Genomic DNA, 15,726 nt, shown 5'->3' on the forward strand with positions numbered 1-15,726 from the left:
AGCCTGGTCATCCTAGAAGAGGGATCCATCTGTGGTCTCTTCTCAAGTTTTCTCATTTCCCCTAGTAGGAGTATTTAGTTTTTCCTTGCCCTCCTGGGAGTTTAAGATCAGGGGATGTTTGAGAATATTTGTCAATTTTCGCACATGTCCTTAGTGTTGTTAGTCACCTAAATGTTGAGCAGAGGCTGAGATGTACCAAAGTCAAATTTCTTGTTTGGCACGCTCAAACATGCCGAATAAAAATTCTTGAATCTTGAATATTATAGTTCCTTCCACTCAGCTGACGAGTTCATGAAATTTTTTGCTCAAAAGATTGAATCCATTAGGGATGAGATCAAGAATACCATTCCAATCGCTCGGTTGAGTCCGCCGTTTACCAACGCTGATGATCATGCCACAACCCTCTCAACTTTTAAAAGCGTGTCTCTTGAAAGGCTTACACAATTGGTTAGTGCGGCTAAACAAACAACATGTTTACTAGACCCTCTTCCAGCCAAACTACTTAAAGAATTATTTCAAATTTTAGGACCGTCCGTCTTAAATATAATTAATCCGTCTGTCTCCTCTGGGATAGTGCCAACAGCCTTTAAAACCGCTATCATTAAACCGTTACTTAAGCGACCAAATCTTGACCCGGACTGTCTCAGTAATTATAGGCCAGTTTCAAACCTCCCATTCATAGCAAAACTTCTTGAAAAAGTAGTAGCGCAGCAGCTTATTGATTACATGGTCGCCAATAATCGATATGACACTTTTCAGTCTGGTTTTAGAGCTAATCATTCCACTGAGACAGCACTTGCTAAAGTGACTAACGATCTCCTCATAGCTATGGATTCAAACACTTCGTCTGTACTGTTACTAGTCGATCTTAGTGCTGCCTTCGACACTGTAGACTTAGATATTTTATTAGGGCGTCTTAAAAGTTGTGTTGGTATTTCAGGGTCAGCACTAGGCTGGTTCCATTCCTATCTATCAAACAGGACGCACCGAGTAGTCCATGGCAATGCGTCCTCGGAGCTCTATAATGTTACGTGTGGTGTCCCACAGGGATCGGTTCTCGGACCAATTCTTTTTAATATTTATATGATTCCGCTTGGCGACATAATACGTAAATATAATATTAGTTTTCAATGCTATGCGGATGACACCCAATTATATATGCCGTTATCGATGACAGATCCGCGGGATTGTTGTAATCTTGAGGCGTGCCTTGCGGAGATCAAGCAATGGATGTCTCTCAACTTCCTTCGTCTTAACCCAGATAAAACTGAGATGTTGATAATTGGGCCAACTCGTTATCAACACTTATTCAAGGAAACCGCTATAACTATAGATAACCGTACTATCACTCAAAGCGATACTGTAACTAATCTCGGGGTAATATTTGACCAAACTCTCTCCTTCCAAAAGCACGTTAAGAATATAACCAGAATTGCGTTTTTACACCTTCGTAATATTGCAAAGATTCGTCCGAACCTCTCGACCGGTGATGCAGAAACTATTATTCATGCGTTCGTCACGTCGCGCCTGGACTACTGTAATGTACTATTATCGGGTCTTCCTAAGTCCCGCATCAAAAGTCTACAGTTAGTACAAAATGCTGCTGCAAGGCTGCTCTCTCGGACAAGAAAATTTGATCACATTACCCCAATACTAGCCAACTTACATTGGCCACCGGTCCATTTAAGATGTGATTTCAAGGTTCTTCTATTAACCTATAAATCACTCCATGGCTTAGCGCCTTCATATCTCGTCGACCTAGTTGTTCCTTATGTTCCGTCTCGTAACCTTCGTTCGCAAAACGCTACCCTTTTAGTGACACCGAGGGCCAAGAAAATGTCTGCAGGCTCTAGAGCATTTTCTATTCGGGCTCCAGAGCTTTGGAATGCCCTACCAATGGATATTAGAACTGCTACCTCAGTAGAAACATTTAAGACACATTTAAAGACACATTTCTATGACATGGCCTTTAACTAACCTGTAGTGGCCGATTCGGCTGGAGTTTGTTTTCTCTCCCTCTCCACTCCCTCCCTCCCCGGCCGGGGAGGTGGTTAGGTGGCACCCATGCTGACAGCGGCTATCTGGATTCTCGTGGGTTAATTCACGATGGGGGAACTGCAGCTCAACCTCCTCGTAGACACTGCCAGGACAATTGAGGGCTCCTTCGGCAGCCCTCTGCTCTGACATGGACATCCACTTTTTATTTTCATTGATGTTCATGTTGTATCATTTGTGCCCTCTCTGCATCCATTCCAACCTGGTGATCCTGAAAGGGGGATCCTTCCATCTGCGGTCCCTTCTCAAGGTTTCTTATTTTCCCCCAGTAGGGGTTTTTAAGTTTTTCCTTGCCCTTTTGGGAGCTAAAGATCAGGGGATCCTTTGAGAAAACTTGTCAATTTCTGTCTATGTGAAGCCCTTTGAGACTGCTTGTGATTTAGGGCTATACAAATAAACTTGACTTGACTTGACTTGACTTGACTTGAATACGTACACTCAGGATATACCACTATGCGTTCCTGTAGCATGGATTATGCATTTGCAAAATATGCAAATGAGAGCGAATAGCTACAAATACGATAATTTGCATCTGTAAGACAGTCTAATATGTTGTCTAGGTGCATTGGTGTAGTGATGATATAAATAGTGTCCACCACCCAGGGCTGAACGATTTATTGTATTCGGACCGCAATCACATTCTCAGTGATTTCCAAAACCTCAAAGCTGTGATTCTTTTCTAAAAGGTTCGTGTACTCCACACTTACCAATCATTTACATGGCCCCGCACCAAACTGGTTAAAAAACAAAGTGTTGCATCAACGTAACATTGTCGTTCATTCTCACACAAGTCTTATCTTTCGTGGCTGCTTGGCAATGTTACTGTTAGGCGCTAAGATAGCTTGCGCTGCAGCAATATGTAAATGTGTGCGCTGCAACAGCAAGGACCTGTATGATGCGAGTCCTCTCTGCCGTATCCCACTCATTTCGGCTGCTTGTATCCAGTATCTTTTGAGTACAACACACAGCTCAAGACCATAGGTGAGAGTAAGAGCGTAGATCCACTGGTAAATAAGGAGTTTCGCTTTTTGGCTCATCATCATAATAACAACAACAATGGCAACAGCAAAATTAATAATAATGGTAATTAATCTCATTACCGTATTTACCGGACAAAAGGCGCACCTAAAAACCTAAAATTTTCTCAAAAGCCGACAGTGCGCCTTATAGTCCAGTGCGCCTTACATGTGGACCAAATTCCTAAATTTAAACTGGCCCGAAGCATTGTGTCATAAAATCAATCATAAGTGGTCCGCTGAAGACTATAAATCATGAATCAAAAAGACTGTGGATCATTATTTTGTGATTATACAGTAATTTGTATCATCTGAAGTTGAAATAAAAAAGATAAAATGGAGAATGATTTGATTTGGATTAAAAATCTGACATGATGCATTAATGGTGCGCCTTATAGTCCAGTGTGCTTTATATAAGGACAAAGTTTTAAAATGGGCCATTCAATGAAGGTGCGCCTTATAGTCCGGAAAATACGGTAGTACAGTGATCCCACGTTTTTTGCCAGAGATGTGTTTCAAAACCACCCGCAAAAAGCGGAATACCAGGATGTAGCAACGTTATATACATTATTTATAACTTTAAAGACGTTGTTGACATTTTTGTATTTTTATTGTAAGGTAATAAGAAGTATGGTTTATCTTGCAAAGCAATGCAAAGTGTCCATCTTCAGAATTGCCACACTACTCTAACCCAGGGGACATCATGCATAACGAAACCAAAGTGAGTCATGGTTGTGCATGAATATCCTGCTGCATTGCTGTCCAGTACACAATAGGAAAGTTTTTTTAAACCCTCCCCAATACCTTACACTACATAACTACATAAATTTTCCATTCCCTTGATAACCATTCCCACACTGTTCTGTGGATGTATTGTACCTTTACAGTAAATAAAAGAACACATGTGATATTGTCACGTGCCCCGACTCCTTCTGCACCAGTTGGTTCCTCAATGGAAGGCATGTCGGTGGAATTGAGGACGTCTTCAAAGTATTCCCCCACCGACTCACAATATCCCAAATACAGTATACTATCTTGATGGGTTGCTTACTTTGTGTATTACCGTTCCCTCATGACAAAATGTTTGTGTTGTCTTAGCTAGGATACATGAAGCATTTGATGAAAAGTGTTTTTGAAACGGCCCCTGTGTTACCAAATCAACAGCGTGATGTGCTAGATTGCTAGATTAATTAAAAAAAACTTTTCCTGGTGGGATCTAGGGGTGCAAGGGTACACGGCAAAACATTGAGCCGTTCGGTCTACTTTGCATGGGACAATACGTCCTAATGGATTGTGGGGTTTCAGTACTTAATTTTACACAGATGCATTTACAAGATTAAAGATACGTACGTATATATGTACATATACCATGTACTATGTGCCATTCTGAGCTGATTCAAAAGGCCTCCCTTCGCTGTTGTGCTTGGGCCGGCACTCACGCTCTTGTAACTGTAGGCAGGTCCGTGCAGCCATGGTTGCCAGGTATGCGTATCATTGGTTACTTTGGGATTCTTGTCGAGAAAAAATCGCTTATAAATTTTGGCAGTCGGAAGTTTAAATTTTCATTGGCTGGATTCAAAACTGCAGCATCTAGTTTGGACATTTTCTGTTCCCAAACCCAGGAGATACCAGGAGCTTGCTCCTTTGTCTCACTTGTTTTACTGTACTCAGCTAGTAACACAGTATTTCAAGAAACACTTTGTATGTGTTGGTGATTTCAATACATTGGTATTTACATTTCTAAATACCGTTTTTTTCCGTGTATAGTGCGCCCCCATGTATAGTACGCACCCCTAGAAATGGCATGCTGATGCTGGAAAAAAGCTTGTACCCATGTATAATACGCACCCAATTTTTATGAATTTTTTTAAAAAACAAATTTATTTATTTATTTATTTATTTATTTTTTTTTTTTTAAGTCCCAATGATCGTCACACACGCAGGGAGGCAATGGGTCCCATTTTTATAGTCTTTGGTATGGTCTTAACTAGGCTGGATGTAATTTTTTTTGTTGGCGTTGATTTCTCCGACTGCCCGTAAACGCACCACCGCGCTCCGTGTGCGCACGGGACAGCAAACAAGCAGGTGATCGAGCAAGCGTCTGATACGAGAGCATTGCGGTCGCATGGAGCGTGTTTGAAGTGAACAGCAGAGAAGAAAGGAACAAGGCAAAGTGTTGTGGAATAAAATATTACCTGTAATACGGATTTAGGTAGAGAACTGAACTCTCGCTCTTTATATAGCTGACGTGTCTTGCGCATCCGTTCTGCGCATCTGTAATGGCGGCCTCCGTATGATATCCGGTTTGCGTGTGTGCGAGAGCGAGAGAGAGCGAGAGAGAGAGCGCGCGAGAGAACGCTCAACCGTAGCGCGCCGCCGACCGCCCAACTGCACCGCGCTGGTCGATTATTGTGACAGAGCCGTCGCTGAAATTTAGAAGATATTTTTAAAGTCCTGATATACTTTCTAAAATTTAAGTGGACCTCAGTGCGCACTGCGCAGGGAGCTTAATTTGGTGCGGTCGCGCAACCGCAGCGCGCCGGGCGCTCACTGTCGCATTGCTTAAAGAGCGCCTTTGTGTTTTAGGATGAACAGCAGAGACCAAAGGAACAAGGCAAAGTGTTGTGAAATAAAATATTACCTGTAATACGCATTTTGTTATTTGCTGATTGAAACTGCTAATTAAACTGTGAATTGAAACTAATAGGAAGAAAACAACTCTCGCTCTTTCTTTTTTGCGGTTGGTTCTGGAACGCATCTTCCACGATGAACGAGGGAATACTGTTTAGTTAAAGATGCAAATTTTGCATTTACATTTGAAAATGTCAAAATCATACCGTTTTTTTCCGTGTATAATGCGCAAAATTTAACTAATTTATTGTCCTAAAATCTGGGGTGCGCATTATACATGGGTACAAATTTCTTTAAGTTTTTTTTTTTTTTTTAAGAAAATCATGGTACAACAAAACCAACAACAGGACTGACCGACAAAGACAGGGTGACATTACCAAAGACAGGAACAGAAACCAAACAGACATCATGAGCGAGGGGCAGACAAGACTTAAATACAAAACACGTTACATTGATTGAGGTGACACAGGAAGGGAGGGGCGACGTGAACAGAAACTATGGCAACCTAGACACATAGCAAAACTGGGGACGAAACATGACAAATCTCCCTCGAAATAAAACTTGAAATCACCTTTCTTCTTGTTTGTTGTCAATCGCGCATCGCATTCAGCCATCCTGCCCAACACACTTAGTCAGTAAAATTCATAATTCACGACACATCGTTTGATGCAATGGTGCAATCCTTGATGGTGTGTTATTGTCAAATATTGTTCGTTTTTTAATCTCCATCGCGGACCGGACGTCATACGGAGGCAGTATCACTGCGCATGCGCACTATGGATCCGATGCGCAGAACGGATGCGCAAAACACGTCAGCTATATAAAGAGCGAGAGTTCAATTTTCTTCCTAATAGTTTCAATTCACAGTTTAATTAGCAGTTTCAATCAGCAAATAACAAAATGCTTATTACAGGTAATATTTTATTTCACAACACTTTGCCTTGTTCCTTTCGTCTCTGCTGTTCACTTCAAACACGCTCCATACGACCGCAATGCTCTCGTATCAGACAAGGCTTGCTCGATCACCTGCTCGTTTGCTGTCTGTCACAATGTACCCTACACAAATCCAAAACATTTGTTGCGGCTCCGAGTCACGACGAGGGGCAAGTTTTGGTTACCAAGGGTGTTTTTATTCCTCTTGAACGTCTCTCCCATACAGAGCCGCCTTTTTCACGTCCGCACGCCTTTTTCACATGTCCGCACTGATCGCGGTGGTGCCTTTACGGGCAGTCGGAGAAATCAACGCCAACAAAAGAAATTACATCCAGCCTAGTTAAGACCATACCAAAGACTATAAAAATGGGACCCATTGCCTCCCTGTGTGTGTGACGATCATTGGGACTTAAAAAAAAAATAAAAAAATAAATAAATAAAATTTGGGTGCGTATTATACATGGGTACAGGCTTTTTTCCAGCATCAACATGCCATTTTTAGGGTGCGTATTATACATGGGGGCGCATTATACACGGAAAAAAACGGTAATTAATGAATCAATCCCAAAATAAAAAAAAAAACGCTGCTTAAAAGCAAAAAAAAGCAATATTTTGATAGAAAACGTGTTTCCTCTGTGCGCAAAAAGGTGTACCAAAAACCGTGGCGCGCAAACCTAGCCATGGACCGTACTGTGGTTTATCTGTACCGTTACTTCCCGTGTACAAACGTGACATTTCGTCTGCGTCAGCCAACAGGATGCCAATCTGTGTCCTCAAAACATGAAGAATAGGGTACTAACACACACACATGCTGAAAATGTGAGAGAAATGAGCACAGTTGATAACGCGGAATACTACCACAAAGCCACTGCTATGCATGGTTCTGTTCGATTTATAATACTCCATTTTGTCCTGTGACCCCTGAACTGAAATAGATAATGAAATTTTAAAGCATAGCAACATCCCCCTTATGGGTCAATTCGCTTTATGATGGCTTTTATGGCTTTGCAATCTGCATAGTAATTAGGGTGCTTCAGTATAATGAAACATGTCTCCAAGACAAACCACTTGCCATTTTTATTTACCAAACATTTACTTTACTAAGAATTTAATAATGTTGTCAATACTGTAATTTATATATTCCCCTTTTATCTGAACTGCAGTATGTTTTTGCTCATCAAATGAAGTACTGTATCAATTTACAATTCAGAAAAATTCACTTCAAAAAGAATTTCATCTTGATTGTTCAGTTGACCTACATACAGCACTGACACTTAAGGGTACATTCTGCAAATGGTAACGGCCACACACATTTGTACACTATCACGGGATTAGTTCGACTGACTACACCGATCCAATAGGCATATTCTTACACAGTTGTATTGAGCAGCACAAGTAAAAATAAATAGGTTACACATGCACTGTGCAGCAAGCTGTCTACAAACACAAACATAAATCTCCTGGAGCCTCAGTCAAATGGAATAGCTATGTCGAGGCTGCAGCCTATATGCCTGCTTGCTATGACACTCTAAGTAATTAAATATGAGGCTGCACGTGCAGTGGCGAAATTTCCCGTGAAGACTCTGGATGAATCGAGGGGAGAAGGAGGTCAGGCACAAGGAAGAAAATGCAATCATGCTTAATCTATCTGCATGACTTGGAGCACTTACAAAAATCCATATGTTACACTCGGAAGAGAGTGATGTCAAGATGCTCACAGCCTAGTTTGGGGAGGACAAAGCAGTGCAATTCAAAGTCACCATGTAGCGTACTTAACTTTATGGGTTCCTGCCGAGACTGTCACTAATATTGGTAGATAGTTCCCCATGTTGAAAGTGAACTGCATCCAAAAAGTACACGGCATGGCAAATGCACAAAAATATTTTTTTATTTATATACGTATATTTTTAAAAACATTTTAAATTGACATATAGGATGTATAGAAAACAACTCGTATTGTTCACAGTTTGTCTAAATGGTTAGTGGTTAGATCTAAATAACACATTAGATCATAGTTTATCTCAGAATACAGTTAAATTCTATCATATATATTAAGTAAAAAAAAATTGATTCGTGAACTCTGTTTGAACCAAAAGCTCATTGTCATCGCTCAAACTGTGACAAGTGAATCACAAAGCTGTGAGTTTCCCTTTTTAGCACTTAGTACTTGATAAGTGGCACATATAAAAAGCATAAAATACAGGACTGTAGACATACTAGTAAAATGAAAGCGTCTGACTGTGTCTGATTTAGCTATGGCTGAGTGCAGTTGCACTATCAGCAGCTCTGCCATGTGCTTTTGGATTTTTTTCCTACTGCATGTTTTCAGCCATGTGACGTGAAGGAGGAGGAGGAGAGAGCACAAGAAATACGGTGACAAGCGTCTTTAAGACCAAAAATAGAAAGTCAGCACAGAGCGGGAAGTGGGATGATGGGAAAACTAAGCAAGGAATTTGTATTAAACAAGTCGATAGTCTATATAGAAGAAGACAATGATCCAGACAGTGCATGATATTATGTGCTTGGGAGATGCTCACGAGGTATGATTACTTCCCCACATGATTGTGGAGGAGAAGAACTAGTAGATATATACGTACAGTGAATTATGTACCGTATAGATGCCTCCCAGTGGGACACATTGATGAGCAGTGTCACAGAGCTGGAGGGGCATACACTATAGGCGCTTTAATGGTTTGAGAGAAGGGAAAGGGATTTCTGCTTTGGTGAATAGTTGTGTGCATTTGTGAGATGCTTTTGTGGTTGGGGGAGTGGTTATGCATTTCATACAATCATACTGGATATCAGGGTTAAGCAACTTAAATGCTGGAACGAGCAACTACTCGAGTCTCAGAAGCACGCACTTCCCAAACAAATGTATGACAAAAAAATGCTATTTTAATTTAGCATATTCTCTGGACTATAAATCGCAGTTTGTTTTCATAGTTTAGCCGGCGGTTCCGACTTACTTTAGCGACTTATGTGTTAAATTATTAACACATTATTATTTCATTTCACATGTTATTTTCACACTAAACCGCAAGAGGCTTGTAATTATATAATTACAACATTGGCGGTAACAGACAGAAATAACTGAGAAGGGCTTAACAAAAATGGCAACGTAGAAGAGGAATCGCCGCAATTTCTACCTCCGGAGTTAGCGGAGTTGTTTGAAAGTGACACACAAGATGAACATTTCATTGGATTTAGTGATTTGGAGTTTTTTATACCACTTACCTCAAGTAAACACACCTTTCAAATCATAGTCTTTGGAAATGGACTGGTCTCGGATACATACATTGATGCTATTGAACAACGTGATCCTCACCATGGTTTAATATGTTAACCTTTGTGCAAACATGAGCCAACAAGTCTTCAATCAACACACCAGTTTCAGTGTTAATTCAAAAGTCCCTGTATTTTCAAGTGACCTACATATATTGCTGTTTTAGTAGTACACAAATACCTCTGTCAATACTTTTGCTTAGTTAGTGGTCCATATGTAAGTTTCTTGTTAAGATAGACATCCTTGATCAGCATATTTAATTGATGTGATATGAAGCTCACATTAACAGGTTCCATAAGGTCTGTTTAATTTGTTGTCAACTGATATCCGTCCTTATCACAAATTTTCTGTTCTTTACAGAAAATGTACAGCTTTACAGATTTACAGCTTACTTTACAGCTGACATGACCCATGTTGGCAAAAAGCAAAATTGCATCACTTGAACCTTATGGCTCTTGTTCCGCTACAAACCAGCAACAACAAAGGCACTACATTGGGTAATGACAGTACACCCTTCTCCTAAAAGGCTGTAAGTGGTTCCATCAAAAGACGCAGAAGCAAAACAAGTCATCCAATTTACAAAATACAGAAATTAGGTTCGACAGCCACTCATGCAGGTGGCCAAGTGTTTCAAATGGGGATGGCTAAACCACACAGTCAAACCTAACCGATTATATACTGTATTTAACAGATCATGCACATTTAACTTTTTTTTTTTACATTTCAAAACTAATATCACTAGTCTCCAAAACACATTAAATCCAAATGATCTTAATACAGCTATCAATACAATGACTTTCAAATGATTGTTGAATAGGCCAGCTCAAGTCTGAGAAGGAATACAGATTTTATTTCCCATTAAGTATACAGAAGACATTCGTGCAATAAAGAGCACACTTTTTTTTCTGTTGGTGAACTGTTTTTCTTGGGTGGGGGGGCAATGATTGACAAAATGTCTTGTCAAACGCACTCATTAAAATAAAACTCTTGTTTCAAGAAGTTCTTTATCAGCCTAGAACATTGCTTTCATGACTGCCAAGGCAAAACGCTATTAATATATAGATTAACCTTCAACTCCATTCTTGACATAATCCTTTCAGTGCACAAGGTGAGGATCAAGACATCGTCCAATAAGCATTACAATGTAACTTTATGCAAAGGATACAATATCATGCAAATCAGTCCGTTTTCCAATACATTGTCATTAGTTTAATCCTTCCATGCCCATTATGTCACAACTAATATTCAACCATTCCTGGAAGTACGTATATAAAGTCCTTGATTTACTATGGAGATATATTCCAACAGTGGCAAGATAAGTAAATTAAAAAGTGTCATTGTCTATAGTGCCAAAATTACGTACTAATCTATACTAATTGCTAATCTAGGTGTAAAATCACAAACTGGAAATATTTATGTAAATGTGCTAAATGTGTATGTCCATATTCAAAACTATTACATGTGCATGAGTTAAGTTTTGGGAAATGCCCATATGCATATCTATATGTATCAAAAACAATTTGTTCTTCTTTCTTTTCAATGGGTCATGAAATTTTAAAACAAGGGGAGCATATTGAGATTATTTGGTGCCTTACTTAAAGGGTACTACGTATGTCCTATGTAAATATGGAAAGGACATATGTAGGTATTCTTTACCACTTTTCCACATATGTTTGACTTTGCCAATCTCCTACTGTGGGACTGTATGTGGTCCAGTAATGTGGGACAAACTCCGTCCCTCCCTCTGTCCCTCTGTCCCTCCATCCATCCCTCCATCCATCCATCCATCCATCCATCCATCCATCCATCCATCCATCCATCCATCCATCCATCCATCCATCTTCTGTACTGCTTATCCTCACTGTGCTGCTGCTGGTCCCAGCTGACCATGAGAGAGAGTGGTCGGAGAGAACGAATGCAACCCCAGGAAGAATATGCAAACTCCACATAGGAAAGCTGAAGCATAGGATCATACACCGTGTTGCCTGAAAAAACTACCTAATAAGAGGAAAGTAAATTGAAAAACTCAGATAACTTGGGTGAACAAAAACAAGTTTTTAAAACTTTGAACTCAGATATTTTTTTAAATGTAGTTTGCAGAATTTGGAGAGTATATAAATAAAATGTGTACTGCTTGGGGGGGGGGGGGGGTGAGAGGACCTTCTCAACGCTGTTTAAAAAAAAAAAAAGACAGAACAAAAAAGTTTGAGATCACCATGGAGTGAACGCAATTTATATTATGCATTATGCAGTTCAAATTCACAAGGTTGTGTGATTGGGTGGATGTGGCTCAATTGTGACTCCGCTGTCCTGAACTAGAAATTGCCTCCAGGTCGGGATTGTAAAGAAGAAGCTGTTCTCACATGCCTTACATGGTGAAGCAAAGAATATCCAAAAAAATCTCGCTTTTTTACTGCCATTCACAGCAAAATTATATTTCACAGCACAGCAAAATTATACAGCATTAAATTTCTACATACAGGAAAAACAGAGTAGACAGCCAGACAGTGAATATTGTCTTTTCCTTTGAGTACATTTGTTTGCCTGATTGGCCAAGTTGCTGAACGGACTAAAAATTAACTGAATTCAAAGGAATGCAAGCATCAAACATGACAGATCAGTTGTTTATTTATTTATTTATTTATTTATTTATTTATTTATTTATTTATTTATTTATTTATTTATTTATTTATTTATTTATTTATTTATTTATTTATTTATTTATTTATTTATTGCTGTTAACGGCTTCACAAATCAAACAACATTAGAGACACCTTTTAAACTGAGAATACATCGATGTGACACAATGACCTTTGGTTGCAGTTAAAGTGAAATATTATTACAATTAGTGCAGATCCACTGTGACCAGCTGGATTCTTCTTGCGTTTGACAGTCAACAGAAATAAATCAGAACTTTTGCATGTTATTTTACATGACAGCAAATATAATTTGTTAACTTTGTACTTTTTGGGTAAGCTTTTGGGATGGTTTCTTTATAGTAACTTTTGTATAGCCTCTTTGCCATGTAAAAGGTACAATATTCCAAATTTAATGTAGCTTATCCAAATCTAATTATTTAATTCTTCTAAACAATACTTATTTCCCAAGTCATAAACACGGTGTGTTATACTATTACAAGCACATCTTTAAGCTCTTTCATTTTCTTTCTAAGTACTACTCACCGAACTTTTGCGGCCACGGATGATATCGCATCACTCCTAAGGTTTTTCCTTTTGGACGCCGCAGTTCCCATGCTGAAGTAAACACGACCAGGGGAGAAAGCGCGGACCATTCCCCAATGATCGACGAATGAAATTACCCAAATTAAAGAAAGAAGAAGCTGAGAAGGAGAAGAAGAACAAATGAAAGCCCTACGACAATAAGTCACAATTTTTCATTTTCATATAGAAGCTAATGAAGCTGTTGTGCTGTGAACCGGGAAAGGAGCCGCGGCGCTTGCAAGACGTGATGCTCATCTCTACACTCCCCCAGCCACGAGTCCGGAAAGGAAGTGCCAACCATATATGGAAGAGCAACCCGCCCATCTCGTGCGCACGTGCACCCGGTCGAGCTGGACAGAATCTCAGGAGGATGTAAATATATACACTTGTACCTTGACTTACGAACAGGATTTGTTCCTTGACCCAGCTTGCAAGTCAATTTACTTGCACATGGAAACAATATTCTCCAGTGAAATGCTATTACATTGGATCACTTGTCATTCAAATTCAAGCTCTCAACCCAGGAAGAATTTGAGAAACACTAAAATAGAGCACGAGTAAGTCAAGGTACCACTGCACAGCATGGGGGATTTGGGTTTAGGATGGAGTTGCTTTCTGGCAGCAAATTCTGGCATAAAAAAAATAGAATGAAAACAAATCAATATGATGGTTTGGCAGGATTTGAGGACCCAAGTGCACAAAAGATGGAAAGTAAGGTACAGGTACTTTCCTTCATAATTTATTTTTCAAAAATAGAAAAACGGGAAACAGGGAGGGTAGAATTATGAAAAATAGTCTAAAATACAATTCAAAGTACTAAAACAAATACAAGGGAGACAGCAAACACAAACAATAAACTGACAATGAAGTACTGAAAAAAAGCAGGAAACGAATTTCGGCTTTGTGTCCGCACAATTTTTTTTCTTTTTTTACCATTTGGGCTTTTTTCGTTCTCACCAAGGCAGCGTTTAAGAGCCTGAAAATGATTACTTTTGTAAACAAGCCTCAGAGTGAATAGGTTTCAAAATGCATTTCAGTGTGGAAAGCAATCCTCATATTTTCCTGGAATGACAATTAGTTGTCACAAAACATTGTTGTCACGGTTCAATGATACGTTTTATGACATGTTGCCCCAGTTCTCGTGTGACCATGCATGAACCACCATCATTAACGTGGCTAATACATACAGCTGCAAGATCAAGATAACTCAAGATGGTCTAAACTAGGAACCTCAAAGCTTATGTCCATCTTCCTGAATCACACAATCTTAAAGCGAAAGTGTGAAGCATGTTTGAATTTTTCTTTTTTTCTTATTTTTCTGCCTCTTCTTTCTTCCGACGCTATTTCCACTCACCTCTCCTCTTCTCGTGTGTGTGGCCAGTTAGCAAACATATGAACAAATTGACTGTATGAATATTTAAGCAGCCATCTTCAGATCTTCAGTCAGTTTTCACTCTATCCACAATAAGAAATATTTTCCAGGGATTTTATACCTTTCTCTAAAAGACAATATTAATCAACACTATGAAAAACTGCACTGAAATTCTAAACACAGCCCACAACGCAATGGGTTAAAATAATATAAATTGCAAATGGGCATGTGTATTTCAGGGACAATGTCAATTCTTTTTCATGATTACAAAACCTTTTTTATGGCTTCCCCAAGCCAGCTGCTGTGAGTGAGCCACATAACTGGCCTGTAAAATGCAATGCTCACCAGAGACGAGCAGAGTAATAAAAATATATGAACCATAAAGGCAGTGTTCACGGAAAATAAGGGCAGAGCATTCAAAGGTATGCCCACACCGGTCATAAAAAAGCTCACAATAATTTCAAATCCAATGCATTGAGCTAAAAAGGCAAACTCAATCAAATTGTCATTGTCCAAATATTCCTGAGCTTGAAGGTTGATTGTCCCTGTGTTGAGTGGGATGACCCTTGGCAAGATGAATGCCACAGCAAATGAATTGACAGGAATGATGATGGAATGAATACACTTCTGGAGTCACATTCTGTCCGGTTCCCCCTTGGGAACTACATGACCTCTCCTGCTCCTTTAGCTTATCATCACAGAGTTTGCCGTCCTTAACCATCATAGTTTGAAGATTGAGGAATTTAAATAAATAAATAAATAAATAAATAAATAAATAAATAAATAAATAAATAAATAAATAAATAAATAAATAAATAAATAAATAAATAAATAAATACAACCTCAATAAATTGTTTGAACCTGTTCTCAGTGTCAACATTTATGGATGAAAGCAATGTAGAAAATAAAATATCCAATAATTTTGTCTGATCTGTAGAATACAATGTAGTTCTTCATATTACTATTAGTAGACAAGAGGGTTATTGGTGAAACTCATACAAACGAGATCTAGGTGTTCAAGATGAAATTACTGGAATATAAAAGGGTTCTCAGTGGACCGTATTGTGTTAGTTCTAGAAAAACTTGGAAGGTTCTAGAACAATCCTTAGAAGGTGAAAGGGTTCTTTGTAGAACCTCTCATACAGAGTTTTGCGTGGAACCTTTCACAGATGATTGTGAAAGGTACCAAAAAGGGCTCTCCTATGAGGTCCTTCA

General features: G+C 39.2%; 1 protein-coding gene across 1 annotated transcript in view; it reads right to left on the reverse strand.

The window, feature by feature from the left end:
* The window catches only part of nsmfb (NMDA receptor synaptonuclear signaling and neuronal migration factor b), a 36,406-nt gene extending 23,028 nt beyond the window's left edge, over positions 1–13,378 (reverse strand). The window contains exon 1 of the mRNA XM_061279875.1: positions 13,101–13,378. Coding sequence (XP_061135859.1) covers positions 13,101–13,210 — 110 coding nt within the window. The 5' untranslated portion in view covers positions 13,211–13,378. The remainder of the gene's footprint in view (positions 1–13,100) is intronic.
* Positions 13,379–15,726: the final 2,348 nt, after the last annotated feature.

This window comes from Syngnathus typhle, linkage group LG5 (genome assembly GCF_033458585.1).
Source record: "Syngnathus typhle isolate RoL2023-S1 ecotype Sweden linkage group LG5, RoL_Styp_1.0, whole genome shotgun sequence".
NCBI classification, from domain to species: domain Eukaryota; kingdom Metazoa; phylum Chordata; class Actinopteri; order Syngnathiformes; family Syngnathidae; genus Syngnathus; species Syngnathus typhle.